General features: G+C 43.1%; 1 protein-coding gene across 3 annotated transcripts in view; it reads right to left on the minus strand.

Annotated features, from left to right (window-relative positions):
- LOC119456041 (alpha-mannosidase 2x-like) overlaps positions 1-19,549 on the minus strand; it is a 96,909-nt gene that overhangs the window by 21,098 nt on the left and 56,262 nt on the right. For all 3 annotated transcript variants that reach the window (XM_037717635.2, XM_037717636.2, XM_037717637.2), the window contains exons 7-17: positions 19,066-19,239; positions 17,603-17,789; positions 15,792-15,969; positions 14,708-14,910; positions 13,222-13,407; positions 11,531-11,645; positions 9,571-9,644; positions 9,300-9,462; positions 6,378-6,508; positions 2,219-2,315; positions 711-836 (exon numbers count right to left, since the gene is read on the minus strand). In XM_037717635.2, the coding sequence (XP_037573563.1) occupies positions 711-836; positions 2,219-2,315; positions 6,378-6,508; positions 9,300-9,462; positions 9,571-9,644; positions 11,531-11,645; positions 13,222-13,407; positions 14,708-14,910; positions 15,792-15,969; positions 17,603-17,789; positions 19,066-19,239 (1,634 nt within the window). The remainder of the gene's footprint in view (positions 1-710; positions 837-2,218; positions 2,316-6,377; positions 6,509-9,299; positions 9,463-9,570; positions 9,645-11,530; positions 11,646-13,221; positions 13,408-14,707; positions 14,911-15,791; positions 15,970-17,602; positions 17,790-19,065; positions 19,240-19,549) is intronic.

A 19,549-nucleotide genomic window follows, 5' to 3' on the forward strand; every position in this document is an offset into this window, starting at 1 on the left:
TTTTACGTGCCAAAACCATGATTTAACGTGGAGGCACACTGTAGTGGGGGACTCTGGATTAATTTCGACCACCTGGGGTTCTCTAACGTGCACCCAATGCATGGTATACGGGCACTCTTGTGTTTCACCCTCATCGAAGTGTGGCTTCCTGCGGCCGGGATTTGATCCCGCAACCTCGTGCTTAGCAGCGCAATGCCGAAGTCACTAAGCAACCACGGCGGGGGACTCTCATGAATATAATTAGTTTTGCTATAATGGGTGAAGCAAATATTATTGCAGACTTTTACATTTGCTGAGAAAAATCTCTCTGCTGTACTTATTACTCAATGTTTACAATGAATACAAGGGATAAACCTTACAATTGATAATTTTCAATAACGTAATTTTTAAAAAAATTCTGTATACCATTCCAGATCGTGGTGGTTACAGAGATTACAGTGCAAAAAAAAAAAAAAAAATAGAAGAGAAAAGGGAGAGTTGTTTGAGGACCTTTCTGCACAGAATTCCTGGGAATGAAATTCAAGTGTGCACCAATAAACTACCTTTTCGGCTAAACAAAAGCAGAGTGTGTTTTAATAATATTAACTACCAGTTCAGCCTAATTTAGATGCTATGACGCAAAAAAGAAGAGGACACGAAGACATATGAAATGCACACTTTGGTGTGTCACATGTGTTTAAGCAAGGAGCTGTTCCAAAAACTGTGCATACCCTGGCCTTCTCATCAGGAAGGAAGAGGTAGGCTCCACTGCGATCCTTGTTCTTGGGGCGAGTACCATACTTGACAAACAAAGACTCAATGTCTAGGCTCACGTTCTGGTCTTTCACTAGAACATGCTGAAAAAAGAGAAAGGTCGCTTAGTTCAAAACGTCAATTTATACTTCATGATAGAGGCAGTGCAAAAAAAGCATGTAACAATACCTCGTAAAGCACCATGTAATTTTGCAGGAGACCTCTGATGTTCCAATGAACTATTTGAGTGCCCATATTAAAAAAGAGTTGTGCTGTGTGCCAGGAAAAAGGGGCTTTATCTCAATGGTTCCTCTATACAGTTTAACCTCGGTATAAAGAACACAGATATAACAAAGTAAACCTAAAGTATGGTTGGCCCTACATTACTTAAATGAGTTTTCTAGTACCATAACGAGACTGAAAATGCAAGCTGTGAGACAATTAGGTCACAGCGAATCAAATATTAGTTCATTCACAACATGAAATATGTGCTCTTGAAGCAAAAATGGCAAATACTCAGGAATAGCAACTTGAGACGGCACATTCTGGACACAGGCAATGGCTTGGCTTGGCTAGCCTGCAGCTGGCAAGCCAATGCATTGATTTGGTGTGACCAAACCATTCACTCAGTTGCACATTAATAACAATGCAAAGTGCATTTGTAAATTAGTGTTGTGCACATGCCAAGTATCGGCATGACAAGCCACTCACGAGCCATCTAAACCTTTGATGACCTGTTGGAAGCGGCATGTTTGCATTCCTTTCACATAGAGCTGATTGCAATTTTTTTTCGTGATATCAGTGTATTTACTTATAATGACTAAGTGATATGGCAAAGGTATTTTTGCATCTGCAAAATCTTGTCCTTAGTCTTGAGTTACAGAGCACTGTTCTTCAAGAAGACCTTTGGACTGGACTGGACAAACTTTATTTGGGTCCTGCAGGACGCGCTTAGGGCGTAGTGGGCGTCTCCCACAAGACCTTTACCATCCCAAATTTAAATTAGACTGGTCAGGAATTCTCTATTGTAAACATAATTACAGGTAACAAATCAGCTTTGCAAAGAACAATAAATATCTGTGGCTAATTGGTCATTGTCTATCAACATTTAAAAAAGTTTGCAATAAAGAAATGTACATAAAGTGCTGTGAAGCTCGATGATGATCAGAAATTGTATGTATATACATAAGTATCAAGTAGTACTAGCTCAATGAATGAACTGGTAGACAAAAGTGTTTTACCTGTACAAGAGCCAGAAATACCTGCACTATCTTTTTGTTTCAGAGCAATAACAGCGAGTCTAGGTAAGTTCTTTGCCATTCAAATGCTAGATGCCCATATGGTCACATTTCGGAAAAAGGATGTCATTACAAGAATTTACAGGCGCATAAGTTATAAGGGCCATAACTATTATCCATGTTGAAAAGAATTTGAATTAATTTAAAGACAAAGTAAGAAAACATTCACAGGCATGGGAGCTACATACCTTCAGCATTCCTGTGGTGGGCGAAAATGTGGCTGCTAGATATGGCGTCTGTATACGAAAATCTTCCCTTGAATCTGAGCGCGATATTGGGAAATATCTAAATAGAATAAAAAGAAGAAAGAAGAAAAAAGAAGAGAAGGTTAAGCCAATCTGCGAACTTGACAGATCAGGCCTAGCACACAAGAACCATGTACAGGGCATTGAGCCATTTTAGCAGTCAATTAGCCAATTCATTAGCTCTGACAACTTATAGTAAGGAAACCTCCAATGATATGCTTTAGGGAAAAACATATTTTGCTGGAATCTACAAGATGGAGGCATTTCATCTGAGAAAATTTGTCACTCACATGCAAATTTACCAACACGCTGAAATTAACACAGCATTTATAGAAAAAGAATACAATTAAACCTCAATATAATGAAATTCTCGATATAATGAAGTATTTAACTTCTTATCAATTCTTGTCCATAGAACACCCTGTATTTAGAACCTCAATATAACGCAGTGCGTTTAACACGATTGCAAAATACAGTCGGAACCCCCTACAACAAATGCCGCTACAACGAAATTTCTGCCACAACAAAGATTTTCCGATTTCCCATAAGCTGCCCATAGAAAGTAATAAAAACAGAAGTCACAGGCCGGCGTGGCACATGCAGCACAGTCACAGCGTAAGCTGGTGGAGCGGCTCAAGAGTAGCTCCAATTTGGGCACCACGCACAACAGGGTCTTCGCAGCAGTCTGTTTGCCTCGTTTTGACGAGAACGATCTGAACTGTCCGCCCGGCGTCGACGGCGAGCTGAGGCTTGTAATGCTCTCTGCACAGCAGTCTGCCAAGCCCGATCAAGCCTTACAACTGCAACTTACATGTCGGGCGTGCCGCGTTTGCAGGCACCTTAACTAGATGGCGCCACCACACTGGCGGAGGCTAGGCAGCTTGGGAGCACGTTGATTGCGTGCCTCGTCTGAATCGCATATCGTCGTCTGCGCCAGGCATCTTACCTAGATGGCGCCACCATACTGGTGGAGGCTCGAGGCGTCTCCCCCTGCGTGCTTGCATTAAGGGTATTTTCAGCAGCCCGATAGCAAGCGCTTGCGTGGCTCAGTAGTAGAGTATCCGGATCCCACGCAGCAAGCGTGGGTTCGATCCCGGCGAGAATCGGGTACTTTTTTAGCGTTTCCAGCATTAGCGGTTACGCGGCGGCATCATCACGACCCGAAATGGCTATTGGAATGAGCCCATAACAGCTTGCGCTGTAAAAAAGTCTCTTCATAACAAAGGCATTTTATTTGGAATTTCTGCTTCAATGAACTTTTCGAGAACGAAACTGGGACTGAAGTGAAATTGGAACTGCCGAGTAGTCAAATTAGAAAGCCCTTCCAAAGCTGTGATGATAGTATGTCTGCTTGAACGAGGGTTTTGCGAACAAATAAAATCCAAAGCACCAATTTGAGCCACTGCAATCCATAGCCATGTGTGGTCATCACGCGCCTGCACGAGACTGCACGGGATCACCACAATCGCTGCTGTTTTCTCTGTGGTGAGTGTCCAGTCGAAATGGCTAGGCCAACAAAAAAGCGTAAATTTTTCTCGCTCGAGGAGAAGGCACAGATGATCGCTGAGGCAGAAAGAGGACGGAAAAAATTTAGCAGTTTCACCCGAAAGGGGAAGCATCAATTGCGATAGCAAATTAGTAGACAGCTATACAAACTAAGGATAGTAGTTTTATCAGCAGTATAAACTTGTAAACATTCGCTTACTAACTAAATTACCAAGCATGATGTCATGCGCGCACAGGTAAACATGAACACATCTCGCTAAATGACCGCGGAAACTCACTGTCAAAACGCTGGTGTGAGGAGGCGCGGCAATAGCAGCGAGCGAATTGATCTCCGTGCCGTCTCTAGCTTCAATGTGAACTAAACGTCGAGAGCACAGTGCATACGACTCTACTGGCACTAGTTGCACTTTGCCCACATCGCATATCGCTTTGAAGATGAGGCCCATGGGGGCGTGCACTTTGTGCACGTTGCAGATCAATTTCAGGATACGGCGGCCGCATTGCCGCGCCACAGGCAGCAACCACTGTTGTCAACATGATGCCAACGTCTCGTCATCTGGAGAAAATGACAATCCGCAAGATACACTGACTTTGGCGACTGCTTTGAAAGTAATGGCGTAAGAAATTCAGGCTGACCAACTTCTGGAAATAAAACTTCCGGTAAGCGTAAGCTTGCCAAGCTTGCCGACTGTTTCATACATATGCAGTGAAATTGTGATAATTTAAACCGCTTCATTGCGGCGGTGCATGTGCCGCAAAATGAGTGTTTCGCGATCGGCTGGGCACGTGCGTTAGGTTAGGCGTTGGCCGCAATGTACGAAAGTTGACACTTTATTGACCACCTCCGGTACGTCTCGACCTTTGCCCTCACACCATTGCGAAGATTTCCCGGACGGTGGCTTCGGTTTCGTCTGTGGCTTTGCCATTTGGCATACGTATATACACATAATTTCGCATCAACAAAGTTCCACCACAACAAAATGTTTCGCGTGTCCCGTGAATTACGTTGTAGCGGGACTTGACTGTAATATAATAACATTTCCCTGCCGCCACCAAGGAATACCGGGATAATAAATGTAAATTTCTGCAGATGGTGAAATGGTTGAAGTACAAGCCACTGCTTGTGAATGCAGCTCCCGATGTGCTGTGACCAAGAGCGAACTCTGAAGAGGAGTAGCATCATATTCTTGTATAAGTCCAAGTACGATAAGATCCTATCGACCCCCGCGCGCTGTATGCTTTGGGTGTGAGTGAAAGCGAGCAAGGGTAAGCTGAGAAGGATGGTGGCTGGATGAGCACTGAGCAAGAAGAAAGGGGGAGGGCAGCAAGCTCCCAGTAGTGCAATTAGGTGCCCACAAAGGGGGCCGAGGGCAGTTAAGCGTGTGTCTCCATTTATAGTGTAGCTGAGCGCATTTGCAGCGCGAGCGCCCTGTTTTAGAGGTAATCTGCTGCGTGTGCAAAGCGTGGGCGTGCCGAGATGGCGTGGCATCATGTGTGCTGTCTTTCCACGCATTTAGTACTGGAGGTTGCGTAATCTCGAGTTTCGGCGATGCGTTGAAGCAAGAGGCAGACGAAGCATTCGCTCCCTGCTGCTGGTGCTTTTCATGATAGCGTCATTTTACTGTGGACGACACACACATATCAGCTGCGGGGGTGAAGTAGACACAAAAGCGTGGCTTGCTTCAATTCGTACTGCCAATGTGAACATATCATCCGTACGGCATGAAACCATATCTTTCGTCGCTGACTCTCAAATTCAACAGGATGAATTTTTTTTCCATTCAAATTTTCTTTTTCCTATTGCTCGATAATTCAGAAAATTTTGCGGCCCCTTCTGTGTAACAAAAATTCATCAGCAACTGTACTTATTTGCTTAAAGATTGAACATTAATACAAGAAAATTTCGACATAGCGAAGCAAATTGCCGATTTTAGTGACTTCGTTATGTCGAGGTTTAACTGTATTGACGCAGAAGGCAGCAATGCAAAACAACTAGCGAAAAAAACTATGCAGCATAACCTGTCCAAAAAAATTGCCCAAGTCTATGAACTATGTAAAAATTTTTAATGATCTAAAATGCCTAAAATTTGAGGAAATCTGATGAACTCTCAGCAGGTGCACACCATAGGCAATGAACAGCTGCTTATGTCACTCAACTTCTTTCACTTGGTTGCTGGTTTACAGCTGTTTACAGCTGCCTCAACTGCTGTTTACAGCTATCTCATGCAACATGACACTGATATGTCATGAGCCATACACTGATTAAACAAATAAGAAAAATTATGTTTATTTAGCAACTGGTCTTTTCATACGCTTTTCCCAGTGATGTCACTAGTACTTGACATCACACTTGAAAGGCATGAAGGTAGTCAGGTATTCAAGCATCGTTACACAACAGACATGACACAGCAAGGACCTTCAGTAAGGAAAGCAAGGGCCTCACATGAGGGTACAAAAGGAGAGTTTTCAAGACATGCACCGAATGTACATAACATTCGCACAGTGTGCACCAGCGGCAGGTGTTTGCCGTTATTAGATAGCATGTGATCGAGCAGCTGCCTAGGCAAAACACAAATGACATGGTAGGTTTACTCACAATGTGTCAGGGGATGAAAGGGAATTGTGAAGTGTGACAGAAGCACGGAACACCATGCCGCTGATTCCCTCAATGTGTTCCACCCGGTACGTGGCCAAGCCAAGAGGTGGGACATCAACCTGAAAGGACAGCTAGAAACAAACGCACTAGTAATTAAACGAGGAACTAATAGGCGTTTGAGAAAGTGCCTTAGTTTTGGAGACACCTTTATTTTTTCAATCTAACCATTCCTGCACAATTTTTTTCCCTCTCCATTCCGCATACATTGTCATCGCTCTCATCGCCTAACAGCAATACAGAAAATGACTTAAACGCACTTTTTTTTTTTTCCTTTTGTGCCAGAATTGCAAGCAGCCTAAGTGCCAAAATGTACAGAACCAAAACGGTTGTGCAGCAGTCTACTATAACAGAGCTACCACAACTAACAACTACGTGCGCTTTCAAAAGGTTTTCTGCTTTACATTCAGTAGACTAACCAAGACACTGCTCCAGCTACTGAGAATGCATAATGCTTTGACTTGGGCACAAGCAATTGCTTGGGTTACAATGTTGGGCAAGCAATCAGCGGCACAGAAACTACCTCGCTCATAGTTCCAAGTCTACCGACTGCTCTTTCTATGAAAATCAGGCAAAGGCATTACATGACTCATTTGACTGCAAAACCTTTGTATATATGTTTATGAAAATATCATCATGAATATGGAAATAAACAAGAATACTCTTATGCCAATTTATACAATTACTGTACAGAAAATAAATATGCCATTTTTAGGAGTAGTCATTTTTAAAAAGCAAGCATATCATATAACTATTCATATCGAAAGTGTTCATATTGTGCTTTGAAAAAGGGTAACATTCATGCACTGAAGAGCTTTTCATATTCTTTTTTTTTTTGTGTGTTAATGAATTCTACGTGCCAGTGGCAAAAACACTTCAGTCCCAAGTGAGACGTTCACCATGCATATAATAGGAAAAGCATTTCTGGCTTAACAAATTATATACCTTTCCTTTACATTCAAGCATCAGAACAAATGCTTTTTGGACTGTTGCAAGCAAGTGTGAATGGTAGTTGCTGTAGCTTTTCCAGTGCTTTCAAGCATATGCTGCAACAGTTCAGTGTGAAAATGTGTAGGCCCATGATTAGCATTTGTCAGTGAGGTCTGTAAAGGAAAAGTATACCCGCGGACTCAATATTACACACAAGGAAATTATGCTCTTATAGTTGGGGGTTGCAATCTCACCTGCCATGTTAATGGCTTTAGATGAGCGGCTTTAAGCAGCCTGCATCCCCTTGTCTAAAACACGCAAGCTTGATAGTTCCACATGACGGAGCTTTTAAGAACTACAGTTAAACCTGCTTATAACGAACCTCCATATAACGAATTCCTGGATATAACGAAGTTTTTCGATTCCCCGCCATTACTCCATAGAAGCACATGTATTTGAGACCTCTACATAACGAAGTGGCAGCGGGAGACCCCCTCAATATAACGAATTTCCCCCTCCGACCACCTAGAGATTTCGCCCCAAATTTTGTCATTTTTGCGCGAGCAGCAACCGGAAGCACCTTCTCCGCCACGACGGAATGCGAAGCGAGCGCACGTGTGCGTGCGTGCGTATGCGAGGCGGCCCTGCATCCCTCGACCCGGCGATCTTGCCGCCGCGGGCGTAACCTTTCCCCTTCCCTTCATTCAAATGTGATCCTGCCGCTTGCTGCAGCTGGCCTAGTCCGCCAAGCCGGCACTCTCTCCTTTTCCAGCTGATGTTGCCGACGCGCTGGTACACGCTGTGGCACATCAGACTCGATGAGCGCGGACACGCGCTGTCAAACGCTGGCAGCGTGTGGAAGCGCCTGCTGGAGAAGCGAGCGAAGTGACCTTCGTGCTGTTGTCTATCGCCTCAACGCAAACTGAGCGCCGAGAACACACAGCACGCAGAAAGATACGTGCCGCCGACGCACCTACACTGCTAGACTCTGCCCCAACGCAGATCGCTTTCAAGATACGGCCTGCGCAACCGCGCGCCGCCCCGCTATCCCTCCCCCCTCGCTCCCTTGCCGGTGCCTCGAGCGCAATGGAAGAAGGCGCGCTTCCTCCCTGCTTTTCTTGCGCGCGCGAGATTTAGACGCGGTCGTCGGCTCCCCTCGCACGTTTTCACTTGCACATACAGCATACGGCGCGCGGCGACTGCGTTATCGCCCTTGGACTTTTGGGTACGGCCACGCTAGCGGCAAAAACAGGCAGCAAAAACTCGTGGCAACGCGTCATGCCGCGCGCGGCAAAAGCGGCAGGAATCGGGGGTCTTGCGGCATGCCGCGCGAAATGGGTTCCGCGGCAAAGGCCGCGTGCCGTGAGATGAAGAACCAATCAAGAGCGACGAGGGTGACGTCACGGAACCATCACAATCGGAACGCCGCCGGTCCGCGCCGGGTTTTCAATCGACGATCGTCGTCTCTCGCATGAAACAACGAGCGCTCGCGGTATTGCTCGCACGTTCGGAGAGCGCGGGAGATCTTATCGCGCCGCCGCGCGTGCCACGGGACCTTAGCCATGGTGGCCTTGCGGCAAGGCGCTGACGCGCGGCAACTTGCCGCTCGCTGCATGACGGGCACGTTTTTAGCCGCTAGCGTGGCCGTACCCTTATATACGGAATATCTATGAGCCAAAACCAATTTTAGGGCCACAACGCGTCATGGACCTGGTGTGACATTCAGAGGATGAGTGCTTCGACGAAAACGGAAAACGGGTGCACGTTACAATTGAGGGCGCGTTAGAATCGAGTAAATACGGTAAACGTTTATTTTTCGAATTTTCGTGCTGAACCTGCATATAACGAAATCCTCTTTATAACGAAGTTTTTCGGGAATTTGTCAATTTCGTTATATCCAGGTTTAACTGTATCTAGTTCAGCCATGCAGCTCACCTCAAATGTGCCTCTGATGAGCTCCTCTTTGTTCCAAACAGGAGAGAGCTGGCTCGGAACGACGCTTCCATTGGCATCGATCACCACAATGGATGCAGTGGAGACCTGTAGATTGACTATTTCGCTTCTTGGCACAGTCAGGGAGTTATAAAATACAACGTATCTGAAACACACACACACACACATAAGGCACAATGGCAATATCTTGGAGATGGCTGATGAATCGGGGTATTGCAGTACATGCAAAGGCACAGTAGACATGTTACTTTACCTAATTCGCCCTTCCCTAGTAAATGTGAGAAGCTGCTTGCGCGGCATTCCATCATAAGTGTCCCGAACGTCATCCTAGAACAAAGTGCAAGAGGCAGGTTATGGCACATCCCACTTCGAGTTTTCAGCTCACTCTCAGAGGAAGTCACTGGGTTATAAAAAACTGTGCAAGAAGAAAAAAAAAAGAGAGAATCACAGAGGCAAGATCAGCAACACAGCACTGACCTGCAAGTAAAACTTAACACTCAGCGCACGTGATTCTACTGTATTTTTGCTTACTTATATCATCTGCTCTGAGAACATGGTACAAAGTGAGGGTGCTAACCATAGGCAAACTGTGCCTAAAGGCATGGCTTCATGGCAATCGTGACCTGTTTTCGCGAAGCCGAACCCGAAGGTACCGAACCTGAACCCCGCACCTCCACCAAAATGTTACGCAAATGAAGGATTATACACTGCAGACTATTTACAATGTATATTTACATAAGGCAAATGCAGCGCTGGCCAGTTCAGCCGACAGCTCGCGAGCAAGGAGCAGTTCGTCTTCTTCGTCGGGGCGCCCGCGCGCATCGTCCACAAGAAACACGCAATATGCATGTAGCAATATGCACATTGCTGCAAAGCCACACCAAAACCCAAAACAAAATTCGCCTTGCTGTAAATCCGCACCCAAAGGCAAGATTGTCTCTGGAGGTTTGCTTTGCACCAAAGTAATTTGCCAGGTTGCTTCTACAAAGATTCGAATGTTGTGTGGAATTCACTGTGCAATTTCTGTCCCATTTTCCCAATCCTAGGAGGGTAAGTGAAGGTGTGCATTATACACTGGGACACATTATATGTGCATGTGAAAATACGGTTTTCACCAAAGCCAACATGGTGGGAGGAAAAAAGAAATTATGGGGTTTTACGAGCCGAAACCACGATCTGATTATGAGGCAAGCCGTAGTGGGGGACTCCGGAATAATTTGGGCCACCTGAGGTTCTTTAATGTGCACCGAAATCTAAGTACTCGGGTATTTTCAGATTTTGCCCCCATCGAAATGCGGCCGCCGTGGCCGAGATTCGATCCCGCGACCTCTTGCTTACCAGCACAACACCATATCCACTAAGCAACCACGGCGTGTGTATGGTGGGGAGAGGCCCAGTACAAAATGGGTAGAACAATAAAAACTACCAATTGAGATGCACAGACACTGCGTACATTTGGTGAATGGGCAATTCCTTGTATTGTCTTGTGTTGCTAGTAGCACGACAACACAGAGCTGCTTGTCTTTCTTAAATGTCCATTATTCTTGTACCGTAGTGGGTGGCTCTGAATTAAGTTCAACCACTCGGGGTTCTAAAGATGGGACACTAATTTAGAGAAACACTAAAACAGTTTAGACGGATAGAGTATTTTTTGAAAGCTCTAATTTCGTAAGTTGTGCAGTAAGGAGACTATTACCAAAAAAAAAAAAAAGGAGAAGAAGAAAAAGGTTAAAGTTATAGTTTCTAAATTTCGTGCAGCAACCCCAGAGCTGGTGCATCAGTGTGACATTGCATATTTTGAAATATTACTTCGTATTTGGGTCCTCGTGGCTCAGTAAATGTTTTTGAAACTTGCCAATTTCACTCCCTGGCTCTTTTAGGACACAATGTAGTCCATCATTACCGATAAAAATTGAACTAGGCTGTAGCAGACGCCGTCAAAATTCACTACACGCTGGTGCGGGAACTACAAGGCGTCGTCGCCAGCTGCCTTTCATTTCTGCGTCTTTTCTGGCTTACCACACCTCCTATCACGCTAAGAGTGGATTTTTTTGGTGTTGTAAAAGAACGTAAATCTAAGTACATGAACATTATTGCATTTTACCCCTATCGGAATGCGGCCCACATGGCTGGGAATCGACCCGTACCCTCAAGCTCGGCCTACTCAACGCCCTTGAAATGTTCAATGCATAGGGACATGACACTTGGCTTACCATCTGGAGAACAAAGAGGTCATCTTCAATACCACCTTGAGAAGGCGCATTGAGAAGCATATACAGTGCACCCTTGGTGATAATCTCTCTTAGGTGCTGCAGAGATTTGAATAACCTAAGAAGAAAATTGCATGGATGCATATACAAAATAAAAAAATAACAGATAACATGAATACAGTCAACTTCCGTTAATTCAAACCTGACGGTACCGACGAAATTGATCTAATTAGCCGGTTGGTTGAATTAAACAAGATGCAGAAAAAACTGCCCAAACACCACACACTGATTCATTTGGTAGTATATGCCCAATTATAACACACCCATGAATTAAATGCGTGCCCACTTTCTGTGCCCAAAGTAGTTAACTAACATAGAAATGACATTAAAGCTTCTAAACAAAGCAGAAATCTAATGTGCACACAAAAGTTGTTGCACAATGGGCACTGGTTTCCGAAAGTCAGCTTCGTCAAACATTTTTTTTTGTTAGCTTTGTTGCAATACATCCTTGTTACGCAGCAAAGCATGCGAATGTTGCAAAGGCAATTTTAGTTTTGTGACCGACTGCACCATGCAGAAAATTTTTGGCTCAATTAACTTTGTTCAAAAAGGTGCGCGTTGGAATAGGGTAATTACCGTAACCAAACATTTAGAGCTACGGTTATTGCTTGAAAATATTCCTAGGGTGGGCTGAAAATAGGCGTTTTTGACTAGAAATGATGTGTGTTCAACACATTCACTGTCCCATAAGCTTTTTAATTATTTTTATTTTAATAATTTTTATTGCCCAACACAATCTTTATGTCCCATAAGCTGTGCCAAGACAGACGCTGCCACTAAAGGGGTCACTATCGGGTCATGCTGCATGCATGCTGACTGGTCAATTCAAGTCATCCGACAAAGCCAATTTTAGGATTGAAATAACGAAAGTTTGGGCAAACAAATATGTATGGGCGCTGGCCAGGACCTTCAAAGATTTAATTAACTGAAAAAATCGAATTAACCGGAGAAGAATTAACGGAAGTCTACTGTAGAAATAAAATTGCATGCACGCTTAGCCTATAGACTCTAGAAAGACTTACGCCGCCTACGGACTAAGTTATGTGTGATCTATATATTTGAATGCAGTTCAAAATCATGAAGAGAAACAAGTTTTCTGCCATTCATCATCTTCTGAAGATTTAGCTATGCAAATGTGTTCCCTCTTCAGTCATCTGCATCATTTTCTCTATAGTGTCACCGTTTCTGACGTGTATCTTCCATTACCGCCAGTCAATAACCCTTCCCATGTTTTCATTGAGCTGAAATCTATCTCAATGCTGCTTGACCACTTCTGTTTAGGTTGACCCCATGGTCAACTGCTATTGCCTTTTTGCCAACATAGCTTCTGTGTCATCATTACCAAACTATTTCCGTCCTTCCTCTAAGTCGTTGCTGCAATGTCCACGACCTTGACTGTTTCTTTGATGTGGGTGTTCAGAACAATTGTCTTTCGTTGTCACTCCACACACACTCTCACAAAATCTTCACTTAGTGATAAGACAGATAAAATGATTGGACATAAATTGGTTGCCGTATTCACTAAGTGCTTTGATTAATAAACTGATCTTATCAAAACAGTCCCATGAATTTTGTAACTGCAAGAACGAGTAAGAAAGCAAGTGGCTGATTGATTGCCTGTACAACAGCCTCACCTCACTCCATAGTCGATAACGACAGGGTTCTTGGCAGTGCCAGTGATGCCATCATGGTGTTGGAAAAGGCCTAGGTTCTGGCGTGCAGTGACTAGGCCATTCATCATGCTGTTAACCAGTGGCATGTAGTCATTGAAAATGTAACCCATGCGTGCCCATACAAGAGAGAACATGATCTCGGCGCCCCTGCAGAAAAAAAGCAAATAAACTGCATTGAAATCTCAAGCATGTACAAGACTGCTGCTTCGCACCTCAGAAGATGACATTCAGCAAGAATAAACTAGCACGACAACACGTTCCAATGCAAAGAAGGCCCAAGCAGGGCACGCTGACTCCTTAACATGCACAAGCAATGTGTGTCTACAATTTACTTGTTCATTTGTCTTTCTTACTTAATTTTATTGAGTGTATAAAAATTCAATTCAGTCTTGAATGACATTAAGCTTATGTCACTTATACTTCATACAGTCATCTTCCATTAATTCAACCCTGATGGGACCAATGAAATTGATCGAATTAAACAAGATGCAGAAAAAGTGCCAGAACACACCGCTGATTAATGCGGCAGTACTTGCTTAAGTCTAACATGCCCCAGAATCAAGTGCGCCCACTTTCTATGTGGCCAAAGTAAAAAAAACTAACATAGAAATGACATTAAAGCTCCTAAAAAAAAGTTGAAATCTAACACACACCCAATTTTCTTAGCACGAAAAATGGCCAAGGGTCTAACATGTGTTGCACAATGATGACGGGTTTCCTAAATTTGCTTCGCCTTGGTACATTGGTGTTATGCAGTAAAGCATACAAACGCCGCAGTTCTGATTAGAAGGTTTTGGTTTTGCATCTGATTGCACTGTGCAGGCAATTTTCAACCGAATTTTCCTTTTAAAAAAAGGCGCACATTAGAATCAGATAAATACCACAATTGGACATGGTTAGCTATGGTTATTGCTTGAAAATCTTCATGCGGCAGGCTGAAATATGCATTTTCGACAGGGGATGACATTCACCGTCTCCTAAGCTCCGCTGAAACAGACGCTGCCACTAAAGGGGTCACTATTGGGGTCACATAGGGGTCAACCGCATGTGTGCTCACTGGTAAAGTTCGAATTCTAAGTTCGAATTCTGTAAGGCCAATTCTAGGATTAAAATAACAAAAGTTTGGGCCCATAGAAATGCACTGGTGCTAGCTGGGACCTTAGGTCGGGATCGAATTAACTGAAAAATCAAATTAACCGAAGTCAAATTGAGGGAAGTCTACTGTGTTTAGGTTCGACTGTATAACCCTTGAAAAAGGGAAAAATAAAATCTACAAGTATATTCTGTACAAATAAACTTAATATGAAAACATTCAAGGCTTTATAAATGCAACCTGGCACAACAGACAGCAGGAAACTAAGATCTGTACATATAATTTGACATAAGCTGCTGCTGCTTGAATGCATATGAATTTACACAATATTACAGGGAAAGCTGAGTAGCTCACCTAAGGTGTGCCTCTACAGTACGGTCCATGTTCTTGTAAAATGGTCGAGACGTGTAGTATCCACTCCAGTAGTTGTCATCACGGTCAGCATAGGTGAAGAAATCTCCGCTCAGCGATGGAAACCCTATCGGCATGTTGCTGCTGTCCACTGTGCTCTCGGCACGAAGTGCTACGAAGTAGTCTTCAAGGGTGCCAAACTGTACCTATTAATACCGCAAAGAAACACTGCAATTACACAGGAAGGATGGCCAAGGCACAGGCTATCTATGATAGGAAATATTATACTTTGTACTAGTCTACACAGAGCATTGTACTTTAATTCAACCACTTGGTAAGACAGTATCACTGACCAACAATAACTTCTAGAAAATAATGATGAAAACTGCAAAAATTTTCCATGAGGGCAGTAAGAATAAGTGCGAACTTTTGTGACAGTGGAAAGACAAAAAGAATAGGCGAAAGTAGGGAGTGAGAAATTGAAATGACTTATAAGTGATCATTTCTGTTTATCACCTGGATCTAATGCCAATGACTGATTCAAACATTTCTGTCAGACTCACCATGTAACAATGTGTCACATTATCCTAAACTTGAGTACTCAATCACTAAGAGAAACAGAAGAAATAGTGTCATACTAACGCTCAATCTTGAGTCCAAATCTATCAATAGGCAACGTGGACGCAGGCCTCTCCCCGAGACCTTTGATTACATACTGCTGTCCTGTAACAATCAGATCCATCTTACGGTTGCAAATTTTCTAATCTCACTACTAATTTTATTCCCCCACCATCCTAAACAGTATTCCACTTCTTTTAGCTCCTATCTTGTTTACTATAGTAGAGTACTGTTAATCAGCTGTTCACACTATGTGACCAGTCCTACTTCGACTCCCTCATTTCAACTAGAACATCACCCATTTACTTTCAATGTCTAATCCACGCTGCCATTTCTTCACCTCCCAAGGTAATGGTCATTACTTTCTGTTCCATCAGCTTTCCATGCAGTCTCTAGCACTCTTTCAAGTTCCGCTTTTATCCAACACCTATTTCAACACTTGGTCGCTACAGAAGCAATTGGCCAATACCTCAGCATGCAGACGTTCATTGGCGTTGATGTAGTCAAAGAGCTTCTGGTAGTTGTTGAACTGGTTGTCCCACTCTGAAGATTTATCGAACCTGAAATCATCTCCGAGTGGCACCAGCACGACGTGCGTGCGGAAGAGTAGCGACTTCTTGCGATACTGGTCCAGGAGGAGCATCGCTCTGTGGGAAAGCCAGCATAAATTAAATGAATGTCCTTCACAGCTGCACAGCAAGACTAGTCTGAAATACTGCCAGTAGTTTCAATTTTGTTTCATCATTAATTTGACACCTTCTGAAGGAGGACTTACAAATGAAACACACAGCAACAACTTGTCACTTTGAAGGTGCTCAAAAGATTTCAAGTTAGCGAAGCTCTATGTCCCAAACCTGCACTTTGGGATAAGGAAAACAATGCACTGGTGACACGACTAACTTCGACCACTTGAAGTCTTCTAAAGCACACCTAAGTCTGAGCACATGAGCATTCGTGCATTCTATCCTCACTGAAGCTTAAAATATTCTCAGTCCAACCAATTTTTGTAAGAGCTGGAGTATACATTTTAAATATGTTTAAAATGAGCATGCTTTCGTATGACGACGTGCAGATTTTTTATACTGAAATGCAATGCTTCAATTTTTTTATACACCCAGCCGCATATGGACATAATATATTTTCATAAGCCGAAATCTGAACTCTTGTGAACTACAGAGGAAATACCAACATCAATTTGTTATATTGCACAACAAAAATGCTGAATGAGAAGTTTTCATCAAAGACCATATTTTAGAAACAGAGTAGTAAATTCCATCTGAGAAAATTTAGGATCATAATGTGGTAATATCTGAGAGGCCTTTGATATAAACCCCAAAAACGCCTTAGTTTACATTGCGACTTTGACAAGGTGTCAAGATATTGTCTAAAGCATTAAATTTAGCAAAAGTATCCGAAGAGTGTACTGTAGTTAATATCTTCAAGCAGTTATGGATATGGTAGCTATCAGTCGAATATGTGCTGAAATGATTCAACACTGACAAATTGTAACATACAGTGGACATGTAGTTCATTTTGAAAAGCTTTGAGCATCTTGTTCATTACCTTGTAAAGTGGCCAATAACTTTTAATGAAGGATGGTATCACCATTATCAAGAAACAAAGCCATAATAGTATCATTTCAATGAATCCAGCCTACTCCTCCACAACCATGAAAAAGCCAGTGCTTTAAACTTTAAGCCAAAAATTCCACACAAGGAATTTCTGGCTTAAAGAGACCCTAAATGAAAATATTAAGCCTAGCTAGATTGAAATATTATTTTTCTGTAGTGAATTCATCAATTGCAGTGGGAGCAGAGCTTTTGTAAGCGAGAAATTAACGAAAATGAATAACCAGAGCGACATGACCTACTTTGGACTATGGTACCTGTCATGCGACATCAGCACTGACTGATTCACAGAGCGACAGAGAGAGATGTTACATGAGCAATGCGGTGCAATTCAAATAGAGGAGCAGCAGTGGAACCTTCGGTGGCAATTATCTAGGCAACAAAGTCACATATTGGCACCCAGAAAACGATTATAGACTTTTAGGCTAACAACCTATCAATCTAAATAGACTTGATATTTTACTTTAGTGCCCCTTTAAATTTTTCTGAGGGTCAACAAATCCGCAGGAAACTGGAGGTTGGTCATTCAAATGTTGTTCTGTGTTTGCACCTTCTAATCAATTGAAATTATGTTCCTGTCATAAGAAGGCCCACAGACAGTGTGAAAACATAGGCAGCACAAAGCAGGAGAGAAAGAAAATAAGAAACTTACCGATCAGCAACATTGTGGTCAGTGATGGCCACAGGGGGCACTTTCCAGGGACAGTTGATCTTATTGCCCGGAAGTCGTTTGAAGTCGAACTGGCAGCAGATCTTGGGGTCAGGTCCACACGTATGTGGCACATCGTAGCTGTAGAATGGCATCATGTGGCACAGGATGTCGGTTGTCTTGTTCTGATCTGTACCCAAGGTAGAGGAAGAAAAGTATCACAACAGGGCAGCTGCTTGCCACTTGTTTGATACTTAGAGCAAATGAACGAAAGGGAGCTGGTGGTGAGAGCAAATAAGGCCAGCCGGTGTAACAAATTTACTTGAGTTCCATTTAGTTACTTAACTAGCCTCAGGACCCAAAGGGAATTAGAAGGGGTGGGTACATTTGAGCAAGACACAACACGAATGCATTAGTGCATGCTTGACAACTAATAAAAGCAAATGGTAGTTCTGAAGCAAACTATACTAACCTATGTGTACCAACCATTATTGAAATGGTGGACAGCTGACTATCAGCTATCATGTTTGTAAAATGAGATATAAAAAAATTCTCTTTAGTTTTGACAACAAAGAGGTAGAAGGCTACTTGATGCCTGTTTGCCCAATTTTGGTAATGCCTTTACTAGCCACATTGACAATGCTGCAAAGGAGCATTACATGCAAGGACATTTAGACTGAACTGGCATAAGCAGGCTTAGTGTTACAATATTACCACCTCACAAACTCAAAACAGTGTTTTTTTTTACTTGGGCACAGCACTAGCCACCAAACAATTAAAAAAAGAAAAAAGAAAATGGAAAAAACTCAAGTGACCAGAACAGCTTATATTGATGAACAGTGGTCAAACAAGGAATGTTGCTGGAGCCAACATTTCGACAAGGGGACTTGTCAATTAGACAAGTCCTTTTGACGAAGACAATTCCCCTTGTTGAAACGTTGGCTCCAGCAAAATTTCTTGTTGGACCACTGCTCATAACTTCAAGCCTCCATCTTCCTGTGAATTTGTCACATTCAGAACTGCTTATATAGTTTACAGCACTAGTAGCTGAACCATGGCTCACACACTTTGCAGCTTTCCAGTGCACACAAATGAAATGTTTGGCTGCAATAAATTCCATGTATTTTTGAGAGAGAGATTATGTTCACAGCACTTGGATGAAATTACTAGCACATCGTGCAAGCCTCAATTCCCACTCGTCCGTACTATCTTGTTTAACATTTCGGCTATCATGAACAATACCTGGGGAAGCAAAATGTGCCGACAGGATGCTAAAACAAATTAACATGCTAAAGGATTCTCAGAGTAAACCTACTGTGGCAAAAAAAAAAAAAAAAATTCTGCAGCCTTAATGATCAAGAAATGCTGCTTAGTATGACTCATTATTTAAAGATCGCAACGCAATGGGCACACTAAGTACAAGGAAGCCTTCTTCATGTAATAATCATGATGGGAAAGATACACACCCCAAGGTTGACGCCAGATGAACTCAAGCGCTCTCTGCCGAGCCAGATACTTCTTCACCGAGTAGTGGACTCTCTGCACCACCATGTTGGTGAAACCCATTCGCTTGAGAAGGTATGGCATTGTGGAAGAAAGGCCAAAAGGATCAATTGCCCAACCATTTCTGGGCCGCACCCCTGTGTTTCAAACAAGACAAAATAAAAGCACTGTGAACCCATTACTTAACACCTAGTGCCCCTAGTCGCGAGTACAACACCAGTACAGCACCTATTAAAGAATATTTCTCTCTCTGTGTAACAACAAAATGCACTCAGTGTGTAACACCTAGTGCACTAAAATGCAGCTAGCTCATACGATGCTGTGCATCTATGTCTGCCCAGTGCCCACCTGGAGTGTGTAACAGCTCCTGCCAGCAAACAAGAGGCTGCGTCAACCAGCAATGAAGGTTCACTTTCTTGGTTTCATTTTCTTAAACTATAGACTGTT

The sequence above is a fragment of the Dermacentor silvarum genome, chromosome 6 (genome assembly GCF_013339745.2).
Source record: "Dermacentor silvarum isolate Dsil-2018 chromosome 6, BIME_Dsil_1.4, whole genome shotgun sequence".
Taxonomy (NCBI): Eukaryota; Metazoa; Arthropoda; class Arachnida; order Ixodida; family Ixodidae; genus Dermacentor; species Dermacentor silvarum.